Source organism: Mustela putorius, unplaced genomic scaffold (genome assembly GCF_011764305.1).
Source record: "Mustela putorius furo isolate JIRA1106 unplaced genomic scaffold, ASM1176430v1.1 tig00003834_pilon_pilon_pilon, whole genome shotgun sequence".
NCBI classification, from domain to species: Eukaryota; Metazoa; Chordata; class Mammalia; order Carnivora; family Mustelidae; genus Mustela; species Mustela putorius.
Genome location: NW_025421987.1, coordinates 31142395 through 31160166, shown reverse-complemented (window position 1 = coordinate 31160166; position 17772 = coordinate 31142395). Strand labels below are relative to the sequence as shown.

At 38.7% G+C, this 17772-nt stretch overlaps 1 protein-coding gene across 1 annotated transcript; it reads left to right on the top strand.

Moving 5' to 3' along the window:
• The first annotated feature begins 567 nt into the window (after positions 1-567).
• LOC106007469 (mucin-5AC-like) lies at positions 568-17254 on the top strand. Its single transcript, XM_013064866.2, has 3 exons — positions 568-591; positions 1629-1724; positions 16026-17254. The coding sequence occupies exons 1-3, from the start codon at positions 568-570 to the stop codon at positions 17025-17027; spliced, it is 1122 nt and encodes a 373-aa protein (XP_012920320.1). The 3' UTR covers positions 17028-17254.
• The last annotated feature ends 518 nt before the right edge of the window (positions 17255-17772 follow it).

The window sequence follows — 17772 nt, the reverse complement described above, 5'->3', positions numbered from 1 at the left end:
GAAATACATTTAGCTTTCTTGAGTTTAATGTATATTTTCCCGAGAAAATAGATTCAATATATTTTCATCTATATCTTAAATTAAATTATAATGGCTGTGAGAATAAACGTTCCAGGACTACTTAGAAGAGGTAGACTTTTTTTGCTTTACTGAAATCATTCTTGTATTGGAAAGGTTAAGAAAAACTGAATTAGAATAAAGTTTCCAATGCCCTGTAAATTACAGATATCCAGGACATAGATGTTTAATGGAGCACATAGCGTTTTCTTTCTGTGTTTTAGGTACTGTGACATGACTGTAGGTGGTTGAAGCAGCTTCGGCAAGTGCGGACATCGATGAGTAGCCCTTGCTCATGGGCGGAAGTTCACCCGTCAAGCATGAAGCCTCCCTCATCAGACTGCGTTTTTGTGCATGACCGCCAGTCTTCAGGACCGGAGGGGAAAGGGGCTTAGGCGAATCTGTTTTCATTACTTGAATCAACTTCACTGAACTGAATCGATTATCCGTAAAAAGGAAGTATCAGTTTGATGAAGATTAAGGCGTTTCCCCACCTTTAGTATACATCCGATGAAAGTGGTGAACCGGGATGTGGTAAGCAGTATGAACGGTTGGCCAGTGAGTGGTACCGTTGTTTGTCAGCTGGAAAGTTGATCTATTTATTTCATAATGAGAGAGAGAGAGAGAGAGAGAGAACACGAGTCTGGGAGCGGCAGAGGGAGAAGCAGACTTCCTGCTGAGCAGAAAGCCAGAGGACATGGGGCTCGATTCCTAGACCCTGGGATCATGACCTGAGCCCAAGACAGACGCTTCACTGACTGAGCCACTCAGGCGCCCCTAACCTGGAACGCTTAATGTGAATAGAACTTGACAATTGAACTTAAATGAAATAGAAAATGGGTCCTACATAAATGTCAAACCAAGTCCTACACAATTTTCAGGGCATATTGTAAAATCAACATGCAATGCTTCTTTGCCATAAAGTATTACAATTTTCACGATGGCAAGAGCAGAGCATTAAAACAATCTCAGGGCCCATCGGAGGATGGAAGCTTGTGTACTGGCAGTTCTTTTGCTGTGAAACTGGCCCTGCAAAGATTGCCCTCCACTCTGCAGTTTCCCCAACATCAGTAGTAGAGTTGTCCCTAGGCTAGAACAAATAAGTGTCTTCATGCGGTTTAGAGGGAAGACGGGATCCTGAGAGACTTGGAAAGTTAAGATGTTGTCGTTGCCTGTGAGTGGTGCCCCGAACCCGAGGCTTTGACGGCCTTGGTTGTGGGGACCGTATCCCAGTTCCGCACACATTGTTCTGGGCTTTGTTTTCATCTTTTACCCTTTGACATTCATTTTAGTCCAAATACACATAGATTAAAATGCTGGCAGGCAAAATGTGTTTTTTCCCTTTCCCTGTATGGTCTCATGCATGGCCCTGGACCTTCAAGGAAATTCTGAGTTTTGTTTGTTCCTTGGGAAAGGCTACATAATCATGTCTTTATGAAAAGTTAGAGGGTATAGTCATGAAAACAACAGTTTTGAAGTCAGACTTCCATAGCTTTTATGACAGGCTCTGCTGCTTCCCCGTTTTTTGATCTTGACTAATCATTTTTCTACATTGAATCTCTGTTTCCTAGTATAAATGGCAAGAAAAATGCCCAATCATAGGGCGATTCTACACATTAAGTGAAATAACATCAAGACAAATACCCGGCATATTAGAAATACTCAAGGTAATTGCTTATTCATCTCTATATTATTATAATTTCTAATGATACTTTGCAAAACATATCAACTAGTTTTATCTTGATCTGAAGAGCATAAAACTCAGAAGCATAGAACTGGATAGGACTTCAGAAATTGTCTGGCTTAGGAGCTCTTAAATTAGTTGGGATCATAGATACTTTTGAATTCTGAGGAAAGGCAAGGAGCACTCTTTCTCCCCCCAAATTAAATGGGCATTTAGCATTCTATCTCAGAGGCTTCTTTCACTACCTCAAGCTCATCATTGGAACCAATGAAGACAGGTTAAAACGAGTGCATCAAATCTGATATTATTATTATTATTTTTTCACTTACAAAATAGTGATGGGATTGGCATTTAAATATCCACCTCCCATTATTGACAGCAACCCCCTTCATAGACTGTTTTAGTTCCAGAATGTGGGTCTGTTTTTTCTGTTCTGTTCTGTTCTGTTCTGTTCTGTTCTGTTTTCCATAGAGATGCTGAGCACAGTCTGGAACTTAACGAGAACATCAGATAATGATGCTATATTTTGTTTTAAAGAAAGTGACTGCACTGACATTCCTTTTCAGGGCTCTACTCTTCTGAGAGACCATTCAGTGCTGTGAAGTTCTCCCTTTTGGTTGTTATGTCTGATGTGCCTGTGCTCACGACCCTGATGATTTTATACTTGGGCAAAGACGTAGAACAGTAGCTCAGGTATTGGCAAGTAGCAGAGCTGCATGGTTCTTCAATATGACCTAGGTATTGTTATAATGATCTCCATTGTGTTTTTCCTTTTCTCATGAATCAATTCTATTTTCTTTATTGCTTCTTTTTATTTTCCTCCTCTCACATTAGGCTTTGGGACTACTTTGCAAATCATTTAAAAAGTAAGCTGATTCTCTAAAATGTTCCCTGCACTAACATCTGCATTTGACCCTCCAGTATTTGTTCCAGATTCTTTCCTCCCCTTTGGCTACTTCCACCTTCTCTTATTAGACTACAAACCTATGGCAGCTGCAGATGTACAGATACTTTCTACTAGGACACAATGCTACAAGACAATAAAGGAAAGGCAGTGTTCCATCAGATCAATTAGGTTGCAGCCTGATTTTCATTTTGTTCTCTGCCTGATTTCTGTTTGACCCATACAGCTTCCTTCTCCTTCCCAAGCACACATTCCAAAGTTTATGTTTATGGCTCGGAGATGCATGTAGAGAGTACGTGAAGATTAACCTCCAAAGAATAAACCCAAAGAGAGCTGTCAGATTTTTTCTTTATGGATATTTTGCTTCCAAGTCATTTTTGTATTTCTGCTGCTCTTGATCAAGCCGATGGCAAAAGGTAGGCTATCTTGATTGTTTCTGCATTTCTTGTAATTGTACTGCAAAGCAGAATCCAAGGGGTATTGAAACATCATTTGTCATGTTTCGTGAGAATGAAGTTATATGACATTTAAAGTTCAGGAGCACAAAAAGTATCTGCCAACCTGGAAGTTTTTAATCCCCATTTCTGAACACTTACAGAGATGCCACACTAATCCCACAGTGCCGGTCCCCTGTCTGCTGTGATGTGCCATCTGCTCTTGTTCATGCTGGATGTGATCACGTGGGAGCCTCCAAGACCTTTCTGAAGCTAAGCCTTATAGGAGCCCTGAGTCATTAGCTTTCATCCAGGTTCATCACATTTTGCCTTCTGCAACCCCCCCACCGCAACCCCCCCACCCCGCCCCCAGGTTCTATTTAATAGGGAAGTAACTGACACGTGGCAGGTAAGAAACCATACAGACAGAAACGTCAACTTAAGTGTGCACCTCTGCAGGGTCAGAGAACTTCGACAGAGTTGCCCAGTTTTTCATTACTTAGCATGCTTGCCTAATTCATCTTTTTTTTTTTTTTTTTAAGTTATGTGTGAGCTTGCTTAGATTTTTAATGGCCTCTCTTAGTGATGAAAAAGGAGAAGTGCTTCTCATCATGGGAAGAGATATTAATGGGAACCTTGTCAGAACTGACCTCAAGAGAAAGCAGAACAGGATCCCATCTACGTTTTAGGAGTTGATGAAGTTTCATGTGGGACTCATTGTGCTAAGTCCCAAGAGCTTGTCATTTCACTGTTACAGATTCATTCCTTTGGTATGAAAGCTTTTAGTTGTCAAAATTGCAGCTATTAAATTGCAATTTATCTTAGAAAATATTAGGCAGTATCTGTCAATCCTTCAGGTGAATGCCAATTAAGCACCCAGTTCTGAGAACATGGCCATGATGAGGGCTGGGGGAGCAAAGCTGTTCTGAAAATGAAAGACATAGAAAGACAAAAGTCAATGCTTCCCGCTTTGTTAAAATTTGACTCTCCTCTTAATCTTGGTACTTCAGTCAGAGAGGGTGATGAGATGCCCAGAGCTGACCAGCAGCAGTCTTTGCATTTAAATGACAGATAAATGTTTGAAGAATGTCTGCTGCTGCTACTATTGGAAGTACTCTTAGAGCTTTCAAACCTAGTGTACACAGCCCATTCACAAACACAGTTTTATTTAATTTTTATTATAAGCCTATATACGTGTGGAACAGCTGTTACTTTCATTATTATTTGCAGAGGAAACACTGTGGCTGCCCACAGCAAGTACACATGAGCATATGCAAGGACTTAGGAGAAGAAAATCAGGAACTGAGCTACAGATAAAGGGATTTATCCGTGACTACATCTGAGATGTCCATGTGAAATGTGCATTTTTATCTTTATTACTTTTAGTTCATATTTCTTAAAATGTATGAATCATTTATGACAACTTCATCACTCTGGCTGTATTTGAGCATGCAATTTAAAATATTTCTAGTAATATTTTGCTGGGATGGATTTTCTATTGTATGTCAATAAAGGAGAAGAAAGCATGACAGTGTTATTTAAAATAGAGAAATAACACATGAGGGATTTCTTTTTGGCAGAGTAGTCTTCATGATTCTGTCATAATACTCCTTCTAAGAATATATTCCTGGACAGAAGACTAATCTTAATCTTACTTAAGTCTTAGAGTATAGGGTACATCTATTTTTCTAAATTTGTTTCTGTTGGAGCATGAGGAAAGAAGGGTATATTATTTTTCTAACATTTTCTGAATCAAAAATAACATCATATAATCTGACCTACACTATTTTTTAAATTGTTTTTTTAGTATGAAAAAAATTTTTTTACAAAGGTAGAAAACCTATATCAGGTTTAGCTTTACATTTAGTGAATCTTATTTATAATAATACATAAAATCACATGAAATTGGGATTGTCCAAGAATATTTGGCACAGGGGCGCCTGGGTGGCTCAGTGGGTTAAAGCCTCTGCCTTCGGCTCAGGTCATGATTCCGGGGTCCTGGGATCGAGCCCCGCGTCGGGCTCTCTGCTCAGCGGGGAGCCTGCTTCCTCCTCTCTCTCTCTGCCTGCCTCTCTGCCTACTTGTGATCTCTGTCTGTCAAATAAATAAATAAAATCTTAAAAAAAAAAAAAGAATATTTGGCACAAATGATTGTGCCAGAACTGTGACAGGATGAAGAAAGTTAATGTGGAAAAATAACGAGGACAATGTAATATTACTCTCTTTCATCTGTATTGCTATCTTAGAAAATCTAAGCATTTTTAGAAAGTAATCCTGTAGCACAGAATCCAGATTCCCACCAAAAACACTCAATGAAATTTACTTATTCCTTTCATTTTTGCATGGTTACATAGTCTCCTAGTTTCACTAATGTTATTTATCTAATGATGCTTCATTAATTAGCACCCATTCCTCAGACGGTTTGAGCTATTCCAAGCCAAGAACCTTTGAATGGCTAGAATGCAAACTTCTCAGGAGTTTGCTTTAAAATTCTATGTAAAAGACTAAACTATTGTGTTTCTGTGGCCTTTCAAAGACATTTGAAGGACTCTGATATTTTGTGAATAAGTGGTAGAATAGGCAATAAACATGGGCAATGATAACCAATAAATAAGCCTTAACTTTTGATGAGCTTGTCCTAAATGAGGTCATTTGTTCTTCTGAATAGGATGAGGAGTTTGGAGAACAAAGGAGTAAAAAATCTTGTGTAAATCTCTTATTTTAAGAATGGTTGTCAATGGGACAAGTATCTTCCTGTTTTCCAGCTAAAGGCATTCACTTTCATTCTTGGAGCAGAGTTCTAAGATTAATGGTACCCGCCCTTTCCTGGGGTGTTCTAGGAGGAGCTGCCTCTGGGAAACATCTCAGGTGAAATGCAAGGGCCTAACCATAAGCTGATTAGAGACCTTTCATGGCGGCTAGACTGTGTTGTCCTTTTTGAACACAGAGTAGTGGTGATGGTATATTGCTATTGGGAAGTCAGTAGATTTAAATATGTATAGCCATTAAAATTTAGAAGACCAGAGTTGGAGTCTAGGCTTTGTGTCTCACCAATATAATGTAGAACAGATCATTCTACTTCTAAGCTTCGTTTTCATCTTTTGTAAAACTCATACCTGTGCTATTTAGGGTAGCTCAAGTATGAGGTATGCTCCACCTAGGTACCTCAGGTCTGGGAATGTGTTTCATTTATTTATTGCTGTATAACACATCATCCTAAAACTTACTGTCTTGGGGTTTCTGGGTGACTCAGTAGGTTAAGCGTCAGACTCTTGATTTCTGCTCAGGGATGTGAGATCAAGCCCCATATCAGGCTTCACACTCAGTGGGGAGTCTGCTTATGATTATCTCTCTCCCTATCCTTCTGACCAACCCCCCATGGCCCCCCCAAATAAATAAATAAATCTAAAAAAGCCCTTATTGTCTTAACAATACAATTTACTTCTCATGATTGTGTGGTTTGACTGAGTGAGTTTTCTACTGGTCTGATATAGACCATTTGTGTTGTATCTAGATTTGGGATTGACCAGGTGCCACTGTGAGCTAGGGTACCCAGTTTTCATCCTGAGGGCTGGATGGGAGCTAGTTTGGGGTTTCTCACTGCCTATTGGTCTTAAGCAGTGTACCGATAAAGAAGATTTCTAATATGTGAAAATGGAAGCTACAAAGCACTTGAAGTGTAATGTTGGAAGTCCTAAAGTATTCCTTTCACCATGTTTTACTGGACAAAGAAAGTCACAAGGCCAACCCACATTCAAGGGGAAAAAAAAAATCAGACCCATCCCTTGATGAAAAAAGTGGTGAGGTCTCACTACAGAAGGTATCCAAGATGGAAGGTATTAGTATGACCATATCTGGAAATAATCTATCAAAGAAGGCAAGTGCTAAAGCTGGGACTTGGACATACGGTGGTGCTGAGGGACACAGACTGGTAACAGTAACCCTCCCTGCAAAGGAAACCATGTTGCCAGTTAAATATTCAAAGTCTTCCCCTACCCCTACCCCAGGCAGAACATGATGAATCTTGGTTAACAGCACAGACTCTAGGAAGCAAAACAACTTTGGGGTTAAAATCTAGCTCACTGTTTTCTGACGAGGTGATTAAGCTCATCTGTGCCTCAATTTCCTAGCCTAAAAAATAAAGAGAATAACATTTTCTACCTCATGCAGTGGTTATCTTTAAGATTAAGTAATACTATAGGTAAACATCTTAGAATAGTTGCTGGAAAGTAGTAAAAACCAGGAGAAGTATTTATTATTTTATTTTTAAAATATATCTACCTGTACTATGGATGAGTGTGGGGATACTGTTCTGAAGCCAGATACATTTTAGTCATAAGTAAAATTGGGAACTCAAGAGGGATTCATTAAGTTTCAGGAATCAATCTGCATTTTTCAGCAATATAGCTGGGGAGCACACAAAAGAGACATACCGTGAAAAGAAGCTGATGACTTGAAAGAGCTGACAAGAGGTAGGGGACCTGTCAGTGTCTGAGGTGTAAAGCAGAGCCCTGACTTGGGGGCCAAGAAACACAGAGCCAAATTAGCAAAAGTAATAGAGGGAAACCCAATCACATGGACACGTTTATGAAAGGGGTCAAATCTTGGCTGCACTTTTGTGGCAACAAGGTTATCTCGGGCTTTCTTTAGACTAAAACTTCAGCTCTGTAGAGTGAGTCTCGGGACACCAGGAAACCCACATATTTTGGCCAAATCATATTTTAAAATATATGACTTAATTCTAACCTCCAATAAAATGTAATTTTACTTTTCACTACTATTGATTAGCTTAGGGACTGAATCAGCTTAGGTCTCTAAGTGGGAACCGTGAGCGGATTCAGTTCTGGAAGCTGGGGATGTAGGGAACATGGAGGCTATATACAGGACTGTGACACAAGACTGACAGATTACCTCACTGGATGGTTAACATGATCAGTTTAAACAATATATATAAGAGAGCTTTGTAAATTACTATCATCAAGCATATTTCCCAGGGCCAATAATTTTTCTTTCCAAAATAAGTGTACTTGTCAAATTGTCAAACTAAACTTCCAGAGGTAGAATCCACAATGTCCTTAGTGAGGGCCGAGGTCAGTGACAGGTAACCTAAGGTAAGCAGGGCAACTTGAAGCTGCAACGGTGTCTATGGACAGACTTGGGAATTAAGCAATCAAGAAGGAAAAGGTGGCAAAAGTACTGGTACTAGAAGATCAAAGCCCTGAACTAGTGTGTGCAGTGGAAATATGACAGCAAATCCCATGATGAGGTTTATAATCCCTCTGCCCTGGTTTTAAGCAGTTTTACTGATGTGGATGGATGAGGCTCACAGGTGTGTGCTGAGCTCCAGAATAAATTCTGCAGGTGCTGGTGATTGCAGTAAAGGTCTAAGTCCCTTCAGAGAGTACTTACCGTCTGAACAAATGAAATGATTTTGAATGCTTCTGCTTGCTACAGGGAAATGTATATAAAGATGGCACGATTTCCTGCTCCTTTGGACAGCTTTTAAAAAAAGACCTGGGCCAGGGAAATTATTCCCTAAAAGCCTGCTAAATATTTATAATGGAAACAAATGTATTCCTTAATATAAGTAACATTAATTCTATTTTAAATTTATGATATGAGAGAGTTGCGGTTTGTAATCACCCTGTCTAGCCTTCAACATTGCGGCTCATTGTGTAACTCGTATCTAGCAAAGATGCCATCACTGTTTTATTTTAAAACAGGAAGTTTTTCAAGTTGCCTTTTTGTTCATTGTAGCTATTGCTTTATATTATATTGAGAAACAGTTAAGAATGTAGTAGTGTTAAATTACTTATTCCCTAAGAAAATACGAACTTACTTAAGGAAGTGAATTTTAGGTAAAGGTGAGAGGGCTGAACAGCTGAGACTATATTCCAAAGGCCAATTTTCCTCCTTATTTTCTGATCTTTGCTTCTCCTTACATCAAGTACCAAGGGAATGATTCCTCAAACTTAATCACTTGTAGATAAACTCAAATAATATTCTAGATATGAGTTGAGGTGAAAAGTTAACCAGTTACATGATTCTTTTCCCAAAAAGTGCCATTAATTCAGATAAAATCTCTTCCAATTTTGGAAATATGTCATGTGTTCTGATTCATCTTTATAATTGTGGCATTTATAATAGTCGTTCCAAAGGCAGAGGTTTTGTTTTTTGGGTTTTTTTTTTTTGTTTTTTTTTGACATAACTTTCTAATTTTGTGTGATGTCTCCAGGGGAGTCAGATGTTTAACTCCTGATGGCTTTGGGGAGAGGAAGATTGAAATGCCAAACCAAAGGGTAGTGGGCAAGAAGCAGAAGTTAGCTGTTGATGAGGTGGCAAGAGTGAAAAAGAGTGGGAGTCAGAAGGATTCTGAACGGAATCACTGAACTTTAATAAGATGATGAAAAGGGATCTTGACAGGGAAAAAAAAAAGGTTCATGAACCATTCTTCTGGGTTATACAATAGAGTAAGCTCAGGAGACATGAATTTTTCTAGAAAAAAAAAGAACCCTGGGGTACATTTCCACTGAGTTGAAAATTATATCCTTTCCATCACAATATTATTGGCCTAAAATAAGGGTATTTTTTCCATGGCCCAATGTTAAATTAGACTAAATTTAAATTATGAAAAAATATTTTGCAGATTTAATGACATCCTATGAAAAATTATAAACCACTTAAATGCTAAAATTCAAATCAGAACAGCTTTAACAAGATTTGTGTCTCCTGTAAACCGCAGTGCAATCAATAGAAAAAAAAATTCATAAAGATTAAGCTCTGTACCTTATTTCTTTAGAAGCATATAATTCAAGTGCTTTATCAACTTTTAATAATTTAAATATCAAAAAACCCTTTCTGCCTGGAATTTAATCAGGACAGAATGTAGCCTATGGTATGTTTCCCTACCACGTCAAATAATCTCATATTGAAATGGACTTACTCATCTCATGTAGTAAGCATACTGTCCTCATTGTATATCAGGCACTTCTTAGTGCAGTGCTAATATAAGTTATAAGTTCTTATACTAACTCTATGAAATAGATACCATTGTTGTCACCATTTTATAGATCAAGAAACTGAGGCTAGGTGAAGTAATGGCTTGAGTTCATGCAGCCCAAAAGTAGCAGAACAAGAATAGGAATCCTGGGATATTGGATTCAGAGTCTATGCTCTTTTTTTCATTATTTAAAAATTTTTTTTTATTAGCATTTAATGTATTATTTGCCCCAGGAGTACAGGTCTGTGAATCATCAGGCTTACACATTTCATAGCCAGAGTCCACACTCTTAAGCCATGATATTCTTATGCAGTTGGTCATAAAAAAAAATATGCCTTAATAGTGAATACAACCAGAGAATGCCACTGATTAGGTAGGATTCCTGAGAATTCTGGAGAAAATCCCATCCCTTCTTTGCCTAGTTTCATTTCCATTTGTATTTTCTGTGGTCACTTTAAACTCAGAATTTCTAAACTTGAGCTCATTACCTTCCCACTCTAATGTGTTCCTTTTATATACACTGAATTAGATTATGACTCACCAGTCATTCAGTACCTTAGGTAAAATCTAGGAATTATTCCAGAATTCTGCCCATGCTCAATGTCTACATATAATTAGTTCCCAAATCTTACTAAGTATTTCCCAAACTGGCTTCTCTCTAAGCCATCGCCACTTTTATTGCCACTTTTCAGGCATTGCCTTCTTATGATGAGACAGTTAAATTGTCTCCTGTCGCCTCCTGATGGCGCCTGGGAGAAGAATGAGGCACAAAAAAGTCTGCTGTAAGGGAATGGGAGCAGGGGGCGGCAGTAGAAAAGACTATTCTGAGGAACAACTTTTTAGTTTTATATTTATTGGAGAGTGAACTGTTTTCCAACAAAGAAGTTGGAGTAGATTACACATTGGCCATGAGTCTTGTAGATACGTAAGAAGAAAGGCAAAACATGTCTGGTCATGTAATACATGACCTATAACGAGTAAGCCCAAATGAAAGGATTGTTTGACTAGCTGTTGACATTCCCCCCCGGAAGAGGAGATAATGGAAAAATGAAGCAGGCGGTGTTCCGCCTTGAGTGAGGTGGGCATTTCCAGTTGCTCGGCTTTAAGAATGTATATCATCCTCTCCCTAGAAGCCTGTTGCCAGTATATGCTTTACTGAAACTGTATCTAAGCATGCTTGGTAACTAGTATAATTTCTCATAGGTTATATTTTAAAAACTACATTGCTCTTAAAAAACGGTTACAGTCTCCTAAGCAGTCTCTTTGTTTTTGTTTCCTTCATTCTAGCCATCCTCTGCACTACTGCCAAAGTAACCTTTTAAAACTGTTTATCTGATCATGTTTCTCCATCAGTGAAGACATTTCATTTTCTCCCTATTGCCTACAGTATAAATTCAAACTTCTTGGTATTAAAATATAAGGCCCTTTTTGATCTGATCCCTTTCTTATCTTCTGCTACTCCCCTCATCATAATTTATAACATATCAAATACTAAGCATTATACAGGTTTAGCTTCCTGTCTTTGCAGATGCTATTCCTTCTGCTTGAGACGTCCTTCTTCCAACTCGTCCTCCTGGTAAACTCATATAAATCTCCAATAAATGTCCATCTGATGTCTTCAGCAAGACTGCTGTAGCCTGGGGTAATTAGACATGCATTGATGCCACATCTGTGCCTTGTACAGGCTTCTGCTATTGCATTTAGACAACTTACTTCTTTTCCTCCTCCTCCTCTTCCTCCTCCCCCTCCCGCCTTTCTCCCCTTTCCCCCTTTCCTCCTCCTCCTCCTTCTTCTTCTTCATTATTATTATTATTAATTTACATTCCATACCAGACTCTGAGCTCCTTAAAATGACAGCAATTAACAGGAGGTCAATAAATGTTAGTGCAATAAATTTGCTATGAATTTCTATTCTAGTTTATTGCACTGTGAAAGATTTTATGTCAGGATAAGGAGAAATTTGAGAAATAGTACATCCTAACACTCAGGGATGGCTAAAGAGGAAAGATGGTAAGATATCACAGATTGGAAAATATGGGTGGAATACAATGTTGCATTTAGAATGGAGGAGAAATCAGTCTTTATTTGAATGGAGTCCATTTTGTCTTCTAAATCAGCAAGATAATACTTTTTATATATTGATTTCTAACTCAGTACTGTTCTACCTGGGATCATCTTGACTTGACATTCTCCTATGGAATGTCACTTGATTGATTATGCACACACACTGGTGAGGTCTCAATCTTTATGCCTAGCCGTGCCACCAGTGACTCAGTTGGTCTCTTTTGTGTCAGAAATTTTACTGCTGGCATCGATTGTTCCTGGTTTTATCAGGGCTCCTTTGCATGGTATTATTTGTAACCCAGACAAATTTCTATCATTTGGCAGATAGAAACAATTTTGTACATGCACCATTAGAAAGAGCAAGCCAGACCCTTTCTAAAAGGTATTTATGTTTTCCTTGCTGGCCAATCACTGTAATGTTTTTATAACCAAATCCTGGTATTTGGGATCAGCAAAAAGGTAGTTTTAATTTTTTTGTGCATAGTAAGGTGATTACAAATATATAGGCAATTTGAAGATTGTCCTACAATTCATCGTACAAATGCTTAACTATATTTCATAGACTTCAAGGCTGGATTTGATGTGATGCTTGAGTTTTTTGATTGTGAATCATAATGTATCTACCCCAATTCAGGAATACTATATCTAAGCTTGTGGTTACTTTCCCTTAGGATTTAAAAGCTTTAAGTCTATTTGTTAACTTTAAGTAGTGAGGTGATTTTTGTTTTTGTTTTATCTTGGGATCTCCATTAAGAGAAGTTTCAAGAGAGTTTTAGAAGAAGAAAGGCATGGAAAATAGGAATTCTTTTCTTGATAATTCTGCCCTATATTATTTTCTTTGCCTCTGAGGTATTAATATTTATTCTGATTTCTTACATACACTTACTGACCATTATTTTCAGGTCCATTTATCTATTATTGCATAAAAAATCATGCCAACACCTAGTGGCTTAAAACAGCAATCATTTCTTTCTCTCAGAAATCTATAGTTTGTTAGGGCAAGAGGAACAGTGGGACAAATTGTCTCTGATCCCTAGTTTCTGGGGTGACTGGAACACCTACAGGCTAGAACAAATAGGGCTACAATGGCAACTCTCTCTCTTTTTTAAAGTCTCAGGATTTCTCCAGCATATTTCTATGTATTCCTTGTATTCTTTCTACCATGGTGACTTCAAGATAAACTTGCATTGCAGTTGAGGGCTCTATAAATAAACCTAGCATCAGAAGTCTTAAAAAAAATTAATGTATCTTGTGCTTACATTGGTTTACCAATGGCTTACATTGGTCACACAAGGTAAATCTCAATTCACTGATGAAGTGGTCTACCTTGGGCATGAGAATCGGGGGCAGAGATCACTTGGGAACAATCTTGGAGTCAGGTTACCACATTTCTATGGCCTTCATCCCTCTTTCATTTATTTCTTCTTCTTTTTATCCTTCTCACCAACCCCCCACCTTTGATATGGTTTATATATAGTAGAATTTGGAAAAATGTATGCAGTGATGTAATCAGCACTATAATCAATAATATTCCATCATTCAGAACATTCCCACATGTCTGTTTTTAGTCCATCTTATCTCCCCATTTTAAGAAGCTGACAACCTGACAACTAGGAATCAGTTTTTTTCCATTCTCATGGTTATGACTTCTATAAAATGTCATAGAAATGGAAGGAACTGCATCTAACTATTTGAGCCTGGTTTATTTCATTTAGCATAATGCTTTTGAGCTTCACCCTGTTGTTGCATATTTCATTGTTGGGTAGTATTCTGTCATAGCCCACCATTTTTTTCATTTGTCCTCAGTTGAAGAATATGTAGATATTTTCCAGATGTTGGTGATTATTTTAAAAAAGTTGCTAAAATGAAGAGGTCATATAAAAATATCTAAAAATGTGGAATGGCTTTGGAACTGGGTGATAGTTAGAGGTTGGAAGAAATTTGAAGGAAATGTTAGAAAAGCCAACATTACCTTGAAGGGAGTGTTGGTAATATACGGATGTTAGAGGTGATTCTGGTAAGAGCTTCTAAGCAAAAGAAGAGAGCTATAGAAAAAGCCTCTATTATCTTAGAGAAAACAGGTATCATCAAAACCAGAATGGTGGTAAAATATAGACATTAAAAGGTTATTCTGTTGAGATCTCAGATGGGTATGAGGTTCCTGTTATTGGAATCTGGAGAAAAGGCAATTTTTGTTATAGCATGGTGAAGAATTTGGCTGAATTGTGTTCTAGTGTTTCTTGAAAGGTGGAATTTGTATCTGATGAAATTGAGTATTTGGCTGAGGCTATTTCTAAGCAAAGTATTGAGGGAGTGGCTTTGTATTCTTCTTATCTCTTATAGTAAAATATGAAAGGAGGGAGATAAAATGAAATAATTGTTAAGTCAAAAAGAACCAGAATTTGAAGATTTGGAAAATTTATAGCCTATCCTTATTACAAAAGGTTTTTTTGTTTTGTTTTGTTTTGTTTTGTTTTAAAGAAGCATGTTTTGAAGAGAAGACTAAGAATACAGCTGAATAACCATTTGATAAGGAGCTCATGAGTGAGACATGATTTACTAAGCCATTTTTGCAGAAGCCAGGAATAGAGATGTGATTATGCCAGCAGAAATACTGCCAACTAACAGGACTAGAGAAGAGGAGATGAAATAAAGGAAGGTATTGTCTGTCAGCTATTGGACTTCCTGGATTTCTGGGCAAAGGTCAGTAGAGCTATTCAGTTACAAACATATTTAATCCTTCAAGAAAAGGAAAAAATGACAATGAAGGCCATCGGAGATCTTCAGGGTTGGCACTTCCCCCATTTCTGCCCTTTCAGCCAGCCAGGCAGCCACCGTTAGCAGCATGGACAAGAACCTCACAGAGAGCCATGGAGTTGCAGATGCTCCAAAGGGACTGTGTGCATGCCAATGCTACCCCAGTGGGCCTACAGAGCAGAGCATCAAACCAAAAATGAATTATTCTCAAGCCTTAAGATCTAATGGAATTTGCTTTGCTAGGTTTGGACTTGCTTAGGACCCACCACTTCTGATTGTTTTCCTTTGGAATGCAAATGTCTAGCCTATGCCCATCCCACTTTTGCATTTTAGAAGCATATGACTTGTCTGATTTCGCAGGTATACCACTGAAGAGAAACTTTACCTTCTCACCCATATCTGATTTAGATGACTATGGACTTTAGTCTTTAGAATTAATGCTAAGGCTTTTGGGCTGTTGGGATAAAATTAATCTATTTTGCCTACAACAAAGACAAGAATTACAGTGGGCACCAGGGATGGGATGTTATGGTCTGAATGTTTATGTCCCCCTAAAATGCTTTATGTTGAATCCTTAACCCTCAATGTGGTTTTATTTGCAGATGGGGCCTTGAAACAAGGGTGAAAGTTAAATGAGGTCATAAAGGTAGTATCCAATAAAATTGTTGGTCTTACAAGAAGAGACATCAGAGAGCTCGCTCTCTCACTTTCTCTCTGTCTCTCTGTGTTTTGTTGAACAACCTGTCTAATGGTTTATCAATATTATTGAGCTTTTAGAAGAACTAAATTTTGTAAGAATTGATTTTATGTATTTTTAAACTGTGTTCAATTTTATTGATTTAGGGTATTATCTTTGTTATTTCTTTCCATATGTTTGAACCACCTGGGTGGCTCAGTGGGTTAAAGCCTCTGCCTTCAGCTCAGGTCATGATCCCAGGGTCCTGGGATCGAGCCCCGCATAGGGCTCTCTGCTCGGCAGAGAGCCTGCTTCCTCCTCTCTCTCTCTCTCTGCCTGCCTCTCTGCTTACTTGTGATTTCTATCAAATAAATAAATAAAATCTTAAAAAAAAAAAAAAGAAGAAGACACAATAAGGTCTAGAAAGTTTAAAAAAAAAAAAAAAAAAGGAAGCCACCACCCAGACTCCTGATGCTACAACTCCAGGGGAAGAGGCTACCACTGAACCAACAGAAGACACAACCACTGGAGCTTCTACAACTGCACCTGCTGATGCCACAACCCCAACAGCTAACCCTACATCCTCACCAGCAGAGTCCACAGCTCCAGCTGTGAGTACAACTGCTTCATCTACAACCACAATAACTGGAGAAGCAACCAGCACAACCATAGCAGCCTCCACAACTCCAGGAGTTGATGCCACCACCTCACCTTCAGTCACTGGTACCACATCTCCTTCTGGTGCCACCACAAGTGTACCAAGTGCTCCCTCTACTACTGAATCTGGTACCCTGACCAACAGTGAAGCTACCACCCAGACTCCTGATGCTACAACTCTGGGGGATAAGACCACCACTGAGTCAGCAGATAGAACCACTGCAGCTACCACCACTCCAGCTAAAGGTGCCACAACCCGTTCAGGTGGCTCCACAACCTTAGAAGCCAGCACTACACCTGTTGGTACTACTGCAACAGTTACATCATCTGCAACCACAACTCCTATAGCAGTTTCAGATGCCACAGATGCCACAACTACTGCTAGTATGAGTGTAGCAGCCACTACTACTCCTGCTGAACCTGCTTCTTCAACCACTGAAGCTGCATCTCCAGGGGAGGAGGACACTACTGAATCTTTAGGGACAACTGCCACTACAACTCCATTGGGTTCCACTTCCACCACTGTATCTGAAGATTTAACCACTGTACTGGACCCTACCACCCTAGAACCTGCAACAACTGCCCCCACTGAGGAGGTCACTGATACCACAGCAGATAATACTACTGATGCTGCCACGACTCCTTCTGCACAATCCACACAACCCCTTGAGGCTCCCACACTTGCAGGCTCAGTTGGAACCACCTCTGCTGTTGACAGCAGCACACAACCACCATCTGCTACTACGACTACAGCCAGTATACCTACAACCAGCCTTACCGATCCTTCCCCATAATGAAAGCAATGCCGTGGTACATCTCAAGCATCTTGATAACAGGTCGTAATTTCCCTAAATATTAAACTTCTCATTTTAATTTTTACCAATATCGCCTCAAGAATTGACTGCAATCACACTTCAGAAATGAGACCATTCTAGAAATTCTGCTTGTTTCACTCTCTCACTTCTTCTGTGTGCTCATGTCTACTTCTCAGCTTTTGTTTAATAAATCATTTTGAAAATCAGTTGTTTTCTCCTTTTTCTAGTTTCCTGTGATAAGAGCTTAGATCATTAATTTTAGAACTTTGTTCTTTTTAATATAACCATTTAATGGTTTAATGTTGCTTAACTTTAACTTTGTAAAGTTTACTCTAAGCCCTACTTTAGTTTTCATACAGATTTTTATGGTTTATTCTAATTTTTATTCAGTACACATATTCTCAAAGTTTCCTTGTGACTTCTTTTTTTTAAATTAACATATAATATATTATTTGCTTCAGGGGTACAGGTCTGTGAATCATCAGTCTTACACAATTCAAAGCACTCACCATAGCACATACCCTTTCCAGTGTCCATCATCCAGCCACCCTATCCCTCCCTCCATCCCCAGCAACCCTCAGTTTGTTTCCTGAGATTAAGAATCTCTTATGGTTGGTCTCCCTGCCCAGTCCCACCTTGTTTGTTTGTTTGTTTGTTTCTTTTTTTGTAAATAGGCTACACGCATACTACATGTAAGTAGTTCTAGCCCCAACATGGGGCTAGA